This window comes from Electrona antarctica (assembly GCF_951216825.1).
Source record: "Electrona antarctica genome assembly, chromosome: 19".
Classification (NCBI taxonomy): domain Eukaryota; kingdom Metazoa; phylum Chordata; class Actinopteri; order Myctophiformes; family Myctophidae; genus Electrona; species Electrona antarctica.
The window spans coordinates 19,331,414-19,346,058 of record NC_136800.1 but is presented as its reverse complement, the minus strand read 5'-3'; the positions used below and the strand labels follow the sequence as shown (position 1 = coordinate 19,346,058).

The 14,645-nt window shown below is 42.1% G+C and overlaps 1 protein-coding gene across 2 annotated transcripts; it reads left to right on the top strand.

Moving 5' to 3' along the window:
- The first annotated feature begins 3,501 nt into the window (after positions 1-3,501).
- On the top strand, positions 3,502-13,866 carry LOC306943365 (DEP domain-containing protein 7-like). 2 transcript variants are annotated; one of them, XM_079529652.1, is made up of 12 exons: positions 3,502-3,625; positions 4,285-4,470; positions 5,842-5,983; positions 6,113-6,208; positions 6,425-6,588; positions 7,042-7,243; positions 8,371-8,507; positions 8,818-8,964; positions 9,531-9,673; positions 11,310-11,435; positions 13,065-13,140; positions 13,567-13,866. In XM_079529652.1, exons 1-12 carry the CDS (start codon positions 3,541-3,543, stop codon positions 13,776-13,778), a joined length of 1,716 nt encoding a protein of 571 aa, XP_079385778.1. In that variant the 5' UTR covers positions 3,502-3,540; the 3' UTR covers positions 13,779-13,866. The 2 variants fall into 2 exon arrangements, with proteins under 2 accessions (XP_079385778.1, XP_079385777.1); XM_079529651.1 differs by having other exon boundaries at positions 3,516-3,640.
- Positions 13,867-14,645: the final 779 nt, after the last annotated feature.

Below are 14,645 nucleotides of genomic sequence, written 5' to 3'. Positions count from 1 at the left end.
CAGAAATATCTCTTTCCACACACATTGCAAGAATGGGGCTTTTTGTACTCGCATATGTCAGCCTTCTCATTCACGAAAAATGCTCCACATTCTGGACAGAGTTTGCTTATACGAGAATAGGGCTTTTTGTATTTCTTTTCACATTTCTCATCTGTACCTAACTTACTGCCACGTGGAACCCAATCACGGTCTGAATTGCGCCATCCACCTCACTGTCCGAGGAGTTATTTTTGCGATCTCCACCATCCACCTCACTGTCCGAGGAGTCATTTTCATCACCAAAACCAATAATTGCAGTAATGGCAGCAGCAGAACTCTCTGGATCACTGGTGCAGCTGTGAGCATCATCAGAGGCCTCACTCTTGTTACTGTGGTTCTCTGGGGGATCCAAATCGCGTTCTGAATTGTGATCTCCACTATTCACCTCACTACTTTGTCCTTCATCTGCAAGCTCATTGTTTACATCAGAGCCATTGTCATGCTCTTGCTCCTTGTCTGTGGAGTGACTGTTGCCCTGGCATTCCTCATTCTCATTACTAATGTGCAATTGGTTTCCGTCATCCGAGTTGTGGGATTTGAGTTGGCTTGACTGGCTGAATAAACATCGATATTGTGACTCTCCAGGAGATCCCATACTGTGGTCACCCACCTCCCTATTTTGTTCATCACTGAAACCAATATTTGCAGTAATGGCGGCAGCAGCAGAACTCTCTGGATCACTGGTGCAGCTGTGAGCATCACCAAAGGGGACTGCCTGTAAAATATAAAAAGATGAGATGACTAGTAATTTAGTAAAGTCTGCAGTTGGAATGATTCTCTCATAGTTACATTACATTTATCTTGGAAGTGTGCCTATCTCTTAAGGGCTAAGAATGTATTAACAGTTAGATTGTTGGTATGGATTTCAAAAACTCCCATTTTAATGGTCAAAAAAGAAAAGAAAAGGGGTGGTATGAATGAATAATTGATTATGTATTCGGATACTGGTTATGTACTGCCTACATGGTCCAAAATTAGGGTCAGCGTCATTATTTGTTGGTCCGACTCGGCCTATTACTAACTAACCCTGTCCCTAACCGCAAGCGAAGCCACATTGTCGGACTAATGCGCTAGTCGGAATTACAAGTGGATCCCCAAAATTAGCACATGCCAAGTGCTAAATAATGTTCTTCTATTGGCAGAGAAAAACTTTAGGGTCTCATGCCATTCTGGTGGGATGTGCCAATTGCCAAACACAGGAAATAATATTGTTGTATCCATGATCAGATACTGTTTTTGATCCATGTGATTTTCTATCACCAAAGTAGAATACAACCCTAATCAGGTACAGATGCAGGACAATATAATAAACACAAAAATCTAATGACAAAAAGTTACGTTGTTTGTAGCTTGAGAGCAATGTATTCATACAACATGCTACAGATGTTTCTACAACAAAGACATTTATTTGCAACATGTTGTGTGTGAATAAATACATTCAAGAAAAAAAGTGATGACTAGCTGTGCACAGACACACACAGAGGGCAGACACACACGCAAAATTCCCGCCTGGTGGAGCTTCAAAAAAAATTTTTTTTTAAATCAGTATCAATGGCTGGTAAGCCATTCCCATGCATGGTCCTATGTATGAGTGTGTAGTATGTTTGTGTTTTTCAACAGCTCTTTACATCAATATTCAAGTTATATGGATACATAATTAGCGATTTAAATACCATCTCAGTTCGTTGACTCCTCCAGTTTCTGCTGAAGTGGCATTTGGGGCACAGCTGCTGAACAGCCAGGAAGGACCCTCTTGTTGTCTTTTGGACGTCACACATTAAGCCACATGCTGGACAGTCTTCAAACAGTTGGAGGAGACTGTCTTCATCCACAATGTATTTAGGGACATGATTTATGAAGGGTGCGTCTTGTCTGCTTAAAGGATAGAAGAGAAAGTGACACATTAAACAAATTATATAATCAATACCAGTGACTGTTAGTACTGGTACTGGTACTATTACTGCGACTATTATACTATACTAGTTCTATTCGACTGGCCATTATTATAGCTACGGTATGAATTAGAGCTGATTTACGATAGTGCTGACCCTGTCAACAAAGATTGAGCAGGGATGTGGTGTCAGTGGTGTCATGGGCATTGACCTCAAAATATACATCACAGGCTTGCATTCACGTGCTCTATACCCAAAATCTCAGCCACTCACTCAGTCACACTTGTCGGGTCACACAAGATATTTAGGCAGGTCACCAATGTCACCGTGACACCACCATAGGCTACTGGAGTGACCAAGTGTGAGTGAGCCATGTGGATTTGGATTTGAAAAGGCGGTCGTTGGCAGCTCATTGGGCAGGGCCCTCCCGCCCGCCCAGGGGTTATAATGATTGACAGACCCCTGTAACCAATCAGAACGAGAGACTTCCTGATTGGCTACTCATAGAACGACGGGTTTTTCTCCAGCAATGGTAAAGGTTATAGGAACATCTTTGAAGACAGACTGCGGCCTCTATCTTAACCTCGGTCCCAGGCTTACTTATCTGCCTCTACCTAGGGTTGTCATCATTTTCTCTTTGCAGATGATAGGCTGGGACCTGCTAGGTTGTCATAGAGACTAGATTTTTTTAGTAGGCTAAGTGGTCCACTAATGGGAAGCTCTATGAAAAAAAGAAAGGTCATTAAAATTTGAGAAATATTGCTTATACCTAATAGCATCTTTAAGTAATATGTTTTTTTGAGTAATATTATTACATTTACTTTTTCCCTAAAGTAACTAGTTACTATTTTCACAAGCCTTGTGATATATTGTCATTAACATAGGCCTATGCCTAGGCTTGCCTGCCCTCTAGTGGTTGTCAGGTTTTAGAATAACTTTGACAACACTGTGTATAGCCTATTTAGAAACAGGGTTTACGATGCTTAATCGTAGCCATTAAAGTTAAAAAACTTATTTTTGCACAAAAATAAATGTAGGCTTGAGAGAAGTGTGTGTGTGTGTGTGTGTGTGTGTGTGTGTGTGTGTGTGTGTGTGTGTGTGTGTGTGTGGGGGGGGGGGGGGGGGGCAGTGGGAATTTGTGGAATGTGTGTTTTATGTTTTTACCAGTCGAAATATCAAATTTAAACTTTGTTTTATTGAAAAAGTTACACAGTAGGGCTTTTTTGGAATCAGGGACATTTTATTCCCTTAATTATTTTATATATCACTTCTATATTATCCAACGTTGACCACAAGTCACAACAAGACAACAGTTGTCAGCCTTGTTACTGTAGATTAGACGATCATGGAAATTGCAGATCTACAAGCTCACATCATGTCCTCCTTATCGTCATTACTCATTATGAGAGCTTGTAGATCGGCTACTTTTGGCATCTCAATGTGGGATTGTGCAGACCAAAGTAATGATGTGGCGTGTATGTGCTGCCATCTAGTGGTTGAATGTAGTGAACTGACTGAGTTATTGATTGATAATTGATTGATTACCTGTATAAAAGGTGTGTGGAGTCCACTGGAACACTGATTGCCTTTTACGTCAGCTTGGTGAAAAATGGCCTCAGTCAAGGAGAGAGTCGCTGCATTGAAAAGCCTTGAAGAGAAGTTGTTTGTGGGACCCCAGACTCTCTATTCCAAGGGTAATTCACTCACATGTGAGCGAGAGTTTAAAGCTTAAGCTAGTGTCATAATAGGCCTTTGGAGGTGGCGTTTGACTGGCTTTAGTTGAACCACTGTGATTGTTGCGGCTGTTGCCTGACTTGCCTCACATTTGTTTGCTACCTTAGGTGGAATAATACATTTTCATTAGAATTATTGGTCTATTCAGCCTTTCTTTGTGCACCCAGCGCTTGCTTTTGCATGTACTGTAGCCCCTTTCGGCACCCTCGGTTAAGATTTTCTGAAGTTTGGACGTTGCTTACCCTAGGGCCCTTGATCGGTTATTAAGCCCTCCGTAGGATGCAGATGTACATACCCTCCGTTCACGGAGAGCGGCACGCCGCTTGAGTGTTTGTGATGTTTCAAAGATGCATAACGCGGCTATAGGAGACAACGGAAACGTGGGCATTAACCGCCAATGCCGTTAATTTTTTGGCTTCTCTGAAATTCTCTTCCTTGACTTCCTTATTGACTTCCCATTGTACCGCCTCCCGAGCGGCGTCTGGCTAGCTGCGTGTCCCTACGTTACTGCCTCGCACCGACACCTTGCCCTGGTGCGGGAGGCGGTACAAGGGGAAGTCAATAAGGAAGGCTACATGTACTGTTGAGTGTTGACTGTTCATATTCTCTTCTCGTTTAGGTCACAGAGTGGTAACTAAGGCAAACCACTCGACCGCCTTATGGAGGGGGCTCATCTCCCATCTCAAAGCCTCAGTGAAGGTTAAGGATCGACGCATCCATCTCAAGTCGCACAGTAGCTGTTTTGTTGGCTCTGATGCTATAGATGTGGTGATGGATCATCTCTCCCATGCTAGTGGCTTCGAAGGTATTTTCTATGCCTACTACAGTGATTCTCAGTTGAGGGTTCAGTGCCTTGCTCAAGGGCACTTCAGCGGTGTTGGGTGAGTGATGATCAATCACTTCCCGACCCAGATCTTTCCTGCCCGTCCGGGGAATCGAACCAGCAACATTTCGGCAACAAGAGCACTTCTCTAACCCTTGGGCCGCCGCTGCCCAAATTTTCAAGTCTTGACTTGAGTGTTCATTTAACTCTTGAATGTACAAATGGATGGAACCCGCAAGGGTCCATTTGGAACTCTGGTGGTCTGGACGCTGCATTGAGAACCATTGTACTACTACACCATAAGTCTTTCAACAATGTCCTCTGATAGATTAACCACTTGATCCCTATATATTGTATGATGAATAGTAAAAAAAAAAATACTGTTGATTGAAAAAGGTTAAAATGTCATTTAGATGGTATTTATATGGATGCTAGGTTCATTTGTTTACCTGGCATCCAATAGTTTCAATGTACAGATTTGTTTTTTAGATGTTATATTGTTTAGACTGATTCTTGTTTTTTGACGATCCTAATTTACTGAGGTGCTAAAACGGTAGCCCCTCTTTTTTTTGACATTTTGATGACTTTAGACGTAGGGTCCCTTCCCACGTATCTTAATCTATATGTTAAATATAATATACAACCCGATTTCCCGTCGCAACCCGCCTTTGCTGCGCCGTGTGTGTGCTAGTTATTTGTTCCAAAAGAAGCATATATCTGCTATAGGAGCCAACGGAAACATCAATGAAACTTTCCTTTGGTGCAGAAGCCGTTAAGTATTTTTAAACTTTGCTTGACCATTTTGGCAGCTCTGAAATTCTCTCTTCGGTCCTTCCTTGTTGACATCTCGGTTGGCTAGCTGCGCCTGTGAGGCGCGTAGGGAGGCGCAGCTAGCCAACCCCGATGCTGGAGGTGGTACAATGGGATGTCAACAAGGAAGGACGGAAGAGAGAATTTCAGAGCTGCCAAAACGGTCTGACAAAGATTAAAAATACTTAACGGCTTCTGCGCCGTTCGCGGGGGGTTCGGTTGTCTCCGTTGTCTCCTATAGCTCTTATATGCTTCTTTTGGAATATGTCAGCATCACACACACACAGCGCAGCAAAAGCAAAAGCAACGGTGTCAGTGTGCGTTTGAGAATTAGCATGTAGCTTTGCTTTGGTGTCACCGGACCCTATGGGTTGGGGTCCAAAGGAGCTCAACCCGGGGGGTCCGGAGACGGGCTACTAAAACAGTCTCTCTGCATTTGTTGTATGTATTTGTTGTATGTCGCTCCAAAGAGTGTCTGCTAAAGGATGCCTACATTGATTAATGGTACCCCTCCCACCACCATCACTTTCTTCACAACTGCAGGTGTCGATATCCAACGGGACAAGATTATGTACATCTGTCAGGCATTGTTGAACTGCAATGTGTTTGAAGCAGTGGACACCAAAATGTTTGGGAAAGATAAGAAGCAGGATGTGTTTCAGGACAGCAAAAATGCTCTCTACAGGTTAGTCTCACACACACACACACACACACACACACACACACACACACACACACACACACACACACACAATGGGTTTTATAACACTGCAATCTGAATATGTTGTAACTTTCATTTGAAAATATTTAACAGGTTCCTGGACACAGAAATGCCCCCAACGGGTGAGTTGGAGAGAGGCAAGCTCGGCCATGGAATCCACGACTTATTGTGCTGTGCTCCTACAGACGGGTATGCAGAAAGGCTCGTATATCAATATTGATCTTTTAGTTTTTACTTGGTTTGTAGTTTTAGCACCATATACAATATACATACAGTGATCAGCCAATCACAAGCCAATGTTTGTGTTCAGACAAACCCGGAAAGCTGGGCCTAGGAGGGGCTAGTGCCCCTCAAAAACAACTACTGCAATATAAACTTTCAATTATCTTTCTTTATGTTGTTTAGGCATGAACATCCAACATCTTCCCATGGGTCATCTGGGCAGCAGCGCACTTCTTTGGAATCCGACCATATGTACACACCAGGGAAAACCAGGAATCATCTAGATACCCCTGGCAGAGCCAACCAATCCTTGAGTTTTAGTTCCAACTCTGCATTACCGCAATCATGTAAGTCAGCCATTTCATCACAACTAAACGCTATTGGCCATAAGATGGTCTCAGACAAGACCACCCAAAAGGAAAAATATCCACAGTAGGCTATGGACCTAATGTATCATTGATGCTTTTCCACATTCGCACAAAGTCTGTTACAGGATTGCATGGCACCCTACTACAGTATTTTTGCCCTGACACACACTGGGATGCAGTGCAGAAGCTACCCCTCTTGTGTCAGTACTTTCGGTACTAACTGGGAGAAGAGAACTATCCGTTAGGACTGTCCGTAACCCAGACATGTTCTGGCCTGGGCATGTCATAAATGGGCGAATATGGTAAATTTCAAATCTTCAGGCTATAGGCTTATATTGGCGGGGACGACAACACCAAGTATAGACCCTGGTCAGCTGACGTATAGGTGGTTAACTGTAATACTCCTCCCATCTCTGTCTTCTTCCATTGCAGTGGTGGATGAACTGTGGCAGGAACAGACCATGGTCAGGCTGTTAACAGTGGTAGAACTCCCCATGCTGGATGGATTGCTTCAGTGCAACCAGAACCCCTCACCTTCTCCATGTCGTCAGCTGGCTCACGACAAACCAGACCTCGTCTACAACAGCAGCAGTCACCTGGACAGACGAGTCCTCAAGGCGCTTAGAGACTCACAGTACGTCTGATTTTGTGACTGTTATTACTAAAGCCAGAGGATATGGTATTTTGGTGGTCCTTGGCATGTGAGTTTGGGAACCTTTTGATTGATTGAATATTTTATTAGACAATATATAAATGCAAACCGCACAAGGTACAGTCTAACTGCAATTTGCAACTCTAGATCTTTTTTATAATGGGATGAATCTAGAGTTGCAATACCCTCCATTGACTCCGCATTCATCCAAATTGCACCTGCGATCTGCTTGTATTAAACTACGTTAAACTCAACATTCCAGCTGTAGGGCAAGCTTGAATTATCATCTTTCAATCTGCAAAACGTTTGTTTCATAATAATCCACCGTAGACATGTTATGAGCTACTTTCTGTCAAGAAATTCTGTGCAGGTGATTCTTTTTCCAAGTGTTGGAGTTTGGAAGTCACTGAATGGTCCTGCGTACCACCTGTTTAGAATTTTCACATAATGGAGGAGTCAACAGCACGACCCGTTAATACAAACAAGTGCGGCTAGGTACAGTCAAGCATTTGTCCAAAAGGATTACACCGAAGAAAGACCTTGCGGTCTTGTTTCCATTCTGGTCCTATGCACTCACACACAATCATGACATGAATAATAATTTAAAACAATAATTGAAAATTCGCAAAAGCATGGAATCTATGTACATGTTGAGGCCGAAGTAAGTCGGAGAGGGGATAAAGAGGTGGGTTCGATCACCTCCTCTCTCTTTGACCTCCTGACAGGTGGAATTCTGCCCAAGAATCTTGTCCTTTGATTTACTCTTTTGATCTCCCTTGTTGCCATGCTTTCGCCTGTCAGTATATATATTGCCAAGGATAGATATTTTCTCATTTTGGTTAAGGTGCAACTTGCGGATCAAGCGGTTAGTGCTGACGTTTGTCATTTTGATACATTCTGGGAAAAGCCAAACTGTTGAGGAAAATTATAGCTATCAAAGAAAGAAAAAAGCTACTATAGCGGCGTAGTTGTTTTTTAACGGGCACAGCTTTCTTTCCTTTTGTACTGACCATTTAGAAGCTTTATAATTGGAATACAGAATACAGCCTACTGGGGGTTTCACATCACCTTTTTGTCTTCTAGTAAGAAGAATTTCTTGTCTTCCTCAGGGAGGATGAGTGGTTCTGTGCAGCACTGGACTGTCTGGACAGCCTCCCTGATCAGCCAGTGGTGGAGCTCAGCAGGGAGCTGCCCAGATGCTCCGCTCATGATCATGACCGTCACAGTCCTGGCTACACTACGGCAGGTAGTCGCAATGCAAATGAAAGCAAGTGTCTTCACCGTGCGTGTGTGTGTTTCAATTTTGACAAATACACCTGACGGCTTGTTTACAAAAGATTGATATATGAAAGGCAGTGTTTTCCTTTATCCTTCATAAAAGGTGAATAGACTAGAGGCTACAATTTGGGTTGCATGCATGCTCAGTGAGTAATAAGATTGTCCCTTTTTACTGTATAATTCAGAGCAAAACTATTTAACGTGCATATCTTTAGATTGTATTTATAAACTATGTTTATTTCAACACAGTATGAAAGTAAGGTTTGTGTCTACCCCAGGCCTGGTTAGGTTCTGTCTGGATTCCATGGCCCAAAGTAAGCTGATGATTTATGAGGCCTTGGTCAATCACTACAGCCACACAGACAGGCCTGCCCTGCTGCCCAATCACATGAGTGACGTCTACACCGCCATCATTGACCTGCTGGGTGAGAAGTGAAAAATCAGACCCTTCACATAATGATTTTCTTTATCTATTGTAGGGCAGGCCTACCCTTACTGGATTCTAAAGTGATGGGAATGTCTTATGTTTCTAGTGAATCTGTAACTTATTAGTTCAAATTAAACTTGATTCAAACTAAGTATAGTTATTTATAGCAAAACTAATGCTCGACAACAAAGCCCTGTTAAACTTTAAGGACCCTTCTTTCCCATACACTTGTGCTTAAGGGATGAGAATTCATAAGAATTTTGGGGGGGAAAACTGCCAAATGTTGCCAATGTTTACACTTTTTCTTCCTTTTAATCTTTACAATAAAGTGGACATTAGACTGGAAGGGTTGGTACAGTAGGATGACACACCCATAACCCACCATGCACGCCAAAGTGCAATTGCAGTTTGTAACTCCACGTCCAGTCTTAACCTGAGTTTAATCATCATTCTGCTGTATAACCCATTGCGCAAACGCAACCATATGAGGTGTATCATGGGTGTTTTCCTGCCAAATGACAAATCCATTCTAGGTACCCTTTATGCTGGTTTCTCTCTCCCTAGTGAATGCAAAGCTGGACAAGGCACTTGAGGCCCTGCAGCTCTGTCTGAAGCTGCTGCCTCCTAGCTGTAGAGAGGAGCTGCGCAAGCTTCTGACTTTCCTGGCTCTTGCAGCTAACCCTGGGGCGATAAAACTGGACAAAGAGGTTGGAGACACACACACAAACACACTGTCTTAATGGATCAGTCCCCCAAGGTACTGCAGCGTGGCACAGGAGGACTGTATTTGCCCCCATTTTCAGCTTGAAATATTATCGCAAAGAGTAGGGGGTGCATACTTAGTTTAGACTAGTCATTGATTAGACACCCAAAGAGTAGTACTGTTCTTATAGGCTAACTTCCAAAGCAGTGCCATATTTGGCCTGACTTGTTGAGAATTGTAATTTCTATGTTTTGGTTTAACACTAGGTATGTGCTGTTTTTTTTTTTAAATACATTTTATTCAAAGAGTATGACATCATATTATGCAAGTTTCACAGAAAGAAAATGCAACGCTTTGTTTTTATATTTTCTCCCACAACTCCTTTCCCAATCCTCCCCACCCACCCACCATCTTTCCCCACAAGGCCAGACATACAAACATAAATTATATACAGGTATAAAACCAATAAGTTGAGTACATAACTAAGATAAAGATACACACAACATACAGGTATAAAACCAATAGGTTGAGTACATAACTAAGATACAAAGAAAGGGATCATATGGCAACTTAAAAGGGGGTAAAATAAGAGACATAAAATTAATTTAAAGAAAAAAAGAACCAGAGTAATAAATACAAATAATAATACATGTAATAATAATTATAATAATAATAATACTTATATATATATAAAGAGATAAAGCTTGTAAGAGCTTAATTGGCTCATTTCTTGACCCTCATGTGTAATGATTTCTGATATATTAGGCTATATATCTTGCACCAAGTAGAGATCTGCACCACCAGAGCACACCAACACCATGTGTCTTCAGTCAGGTGAAAGTGATTCCAAACTGCTTACATACGATATTAAAGGTTGCCAATGGTTATAAAATTTATCAGAGGACCCTCGAATCGTGAATTTGATTTTTTCAAGTTTCAGAAAGGACATAACGTCAATCAACCATGATTTAGCCGAGGGAGGGGACTCTGCCTTCCACTGTAAAAGTATCCTCCTGCGGGCGATTAATGAGGCGAAGGCAATAACATTAAGTTGCTTTTTGGGTAAAACTACATCCTCCTCTGGGATTCCAAAAATTGCAATTTGGGGGCAAGGCAAAATGGTTGTCTCCAGCACCTCAGAAATTATGTCAAAGAAAGATTTCCAGAATGGTAACAATTTGGGGCAAGACCAGAACATATGGGACAGATTTCCTGGTGATTGTGAACATCTATCGCAACTGTCCGTCACGCCCGGATATATTTGAGATAATCTTGCTTTACTGTAATGAGTTCTGTGGAGAACTTTGAACTGAATGAGGCTAAGCCTAGCACAGGAGGAGGAGGAATTAACCCTCTCCGTTGCCTGCTCCCACCACTCGTCTGAAAATGTGATCCCCAATTCGGCCTCCCAGCCAGTCCTAATCTTATCCAAACCCGGATCACTGCGGGGGATAGTCTAGAGACATGAAACAACACCTCTAGCTAGGCTCGCTGCAGGCATAAAGACCTCCACACCCGACCGCGCAGGTAACTGCGGGAATGTTGGAGAGTGGGTCTTAACAAAGTGTCGAACCTGAAAATATCTAAACCGGTCAGATTGTCGCAGGTTATAGGTTTCACACATACTGTTGTACTTTTAGATGGAGAACAGACAGGCATTGGTGAGATCCTTCTGCAGGGCTTTTCTCCACAGCAAGAAGCTCTCCATGGAAAGAGATCAACTGATGGTGCTCTTCATGATTGACAACAGAAAGGAAATCTTCAAGGTAGACTGTAGACTATGAACTTAAATAAATATAGCAGACATTTTGACTAATATGCTGTAGAATATACAGTAGCAGAAGGCTACTAGGCTCTCTTCTAAAATTACAAGAGGCTTGGAGCTGATTATTAAGAGACTTGAATTTATGGACATATTTGTGAGCTTTTATATCCAACAAACTATTTTTGTAGGACTAGCAGCTGCTTAAGGGTAAAGTCTATTATCCCTGAGGTGAAATGTGTCTAGGGTGCAGTGCTACAGTGCTTCACATTAAAACGGCAGAAAAAACTCAAAATGCCCTTTGGCCTCCTTTTACTTGGAGGAAAGCTCATGGGGTGACCAAAAGGAGGGGTCAACCTCTCAGGACTTTCTGAGCACACAAAGTTGAATGGCAATAAATGGTGCATTTATATAGCGCCTTTATCCAAGGCACTTTACAGAGATTGTGCATTACATTCACCCATTCACACACACATACATACACCGATGGCAGCGGAAACCATGCAAGGCACCAACTAGCACATCGGGAGCAATTAGGGGTTCAGTGTCTTGCTCAAGGACACTTCGACAGTAACTCTGCGGGAGCCCGGGTTCGAACTGGCAACCTTACGGTTACTATCCAGGCACTCTACCCCTGAGCCACCACCGCCCCCAATCCATGATATCCATCCGTCCATTAATTGTTAAAGTTGCATTCCACTCATTTTCAACATTTTACTATGTCATTAATGTACCTTAGAGCTGTGGAAATAATAAAGTTCCCCCATTCTGTGTTTCCCAGAACTAGAGGTCTGAAAAAAATCATTAACATGGTGAAACACATCCTGATGATGTCATCAAGATGTGTTTCACCATGTTAAGGATTTTTTTCATAATTACAGTTCTAGGAAATACAAAATGGGGGGACTTTTTATTAACAGCTCTAAGGTATATTAATGACATAGTAAAATGTTGAAAATGGGTGGTTTTCCCCTTTAAGAGATATGAGCATCGCGCCTGTCACAGACATGCGCAGAGAAAGTTCAGTCAGGAAACCTCAGTGCAGTTGCTGCCGGCCCTTAATTGGGCCGCCTCAGCATCACATTCACATCCAATCACACACACATTCCGTCTTCATACCGGCTATTTAAACTGGAAGTTTGAACGGCTCAATCTGCTTGCTTGTTTGCTGCTGCACACTGATACTGCTGCGTTGCTGTCTGCCTAAAATTTTGCCTCTCACCCTCCTCCACCCCAGCTACCACCTGTCGTTTTGGATCTGCTGTTTAGGTACGGGGGATTCAGAGTCCCTATGGTTGGGACTGATGCGCTTGATCTGAGTACCTAAAAAGCAGATCCAATTCATCGCCAAACCATAATAAATATATTGCTCATTTTATATTCAATAAATAAATATATATTCCATCCATTCTTGAGTTGTCCTGACTGAAGTGGGTTTTCTTTTTAACCAGTTCTAGGCGGACGTGCTGATGGATATAAATGGATTACACTGTTTCACCTACTATCAATCAGCATTGTCCTCACTGAATCGTTTGTTCTAAATGGTGCATTTATATATACATACGGTTTCCATCTGGCTACTCTGCTGGCTACTCTACCCCTAAGCCACTGCCACTTATTTTTGTGCCTTTAGATACCTGGGGCTCTACACAAGAAGGTCAGCGATATGTTGGACAGAATCTCGCATGGGACTCAACCAGATGTAACGGGTAAATCATTTTCAAGAAATTATTTGTAATGGAAAACTAAATGGATAAATGCAATACATAATGGCCTGGGGATCCACATGGACTGCTTACAGTCACCATAGGTTGCAGTTTACCATTGCTCCCATTCACATTGAATGTCCCTGACTAGACCATCTCAGCATCTCTAATATCATAGACAAACATTAGGTTTGCTACTCGGGGGTTCTACACCCATAATCAAGTCAAAGTAACTAAAAAGCAGCTTTTATAAGTGGAGTGCAAAATGTTCATTGCTTGGTCAAATTAAATTGATTTGGATGGTGTATATATTGGGGGGATTGAGAGAGGTAGGGTGGTGCCATAGCACCCTCTACTGACCAGCCACCATTGGCACTGCTGAGCTTAATCTTTGTGCATAACTCTAATAGTTTTATTTTAATCTCCTAGGCTCTACATTCTGCCAGCAGGACCCTAGCAGCATCTATCCTGACGCTACCAGGCGCAACACAAACCAGCATCTGTGGGATTTGTTGAAGAACATCCACCTGGACCCTAAAATCTCAGCCAAGGAGAGAAGGCGCCTACTGGGTCAATTTCACCAAGCCCACCCAGTGATATTTAATGACTACTTTGGTGATTCTGCTCTTGATGTATTATAAATGTTTTAGTAGGAACACCAGGTTGAAAGTAGTTGTGTCCTGTCTGTTGTGATAGCCCTGTCAAAATATTAAAGGCTTTTTAAATGTTCTTGCTCAAGAGTGTGTTTGAAGCCTCTCCCGATTCACTAGAAACTAGTTTTAACTTGGTGAGCACCTCACCACCAGGACTGGGGTTGCCCTGTGAATCTCGGCAGCACTCTGCTCTCCTTTGTTCTTCAACATATGACAATTATTTGACTAAACTGCAATAGATCCATTTCAACATGGTTCGTTTTTCAATTTCTCAAGTTGTGTAGAGATTGTGTCCATATTATTTTTGTGTTTTTGTAAACTTTTTTTAATCAACAAAATCTAAAACGTCATGCTTCATTTTCTGCTAGTTCTGCTATATTATGTCAATTTTCTGGTTGGGTTAAATTAATTGTTCTGACCTAGTGTTCTGATATCTGGGGCCATTTGATTGCACTGATTCAGGAGTTTTATAAAAAAATAAAGAAATGTTTTGTTTTTTATGCTGTGGATGATGGCATAGATGACCTTTTCCACCAGAAAGGTTCCAACCTTTCCTCCTTGCATCATATTTAGTACTTAGTATTTAAGATACTTTGAGGAGTTATCCGATACTGGATGACTCCACAGTCTAAGGTTTTGTGGATTTGAATAATCCTGAAGTGGAAGTATGTTAGGATTAGAAATGACATTTAATGACCACAGTCATGAACAAACTGTGTGAATATTCGTGTTCGTGAGAGAGGTGTTGTATCAAAGTGTTTTAGTCTCATAGTAGCCAGTCAGAAATCAAGCATCCTTTTGTGACATACAGTATACAGTAACACATGAAATGGCCTGGGTTCAACCACCAGGTGT

Bases quoted from the DNA above. Each gene is read 5' to 3' on its own strand.
- LOC306943365 (XM_079529651.1), top strand. From the start codon at position 3,541: ATGGCCTCAGTCAAGGAGAGAGTCGCTGCATTGAAAAGCCTTGAAGAG. The intron at 3,641-4,284 runs GTGAGCGAGAGT...CTTCTCGTTTAG, and splicing joins CAAGGGTAATTCACTCACAT to GTCACAGAGTGGTAACTAAG. The intron at 9,674-11,309 runs GTTGGAGACACA...TTGTACTTTTAG, and splicing joins CGATAAAACTGGACAAAGAG to ATGGAGAACAGACAGGCATT.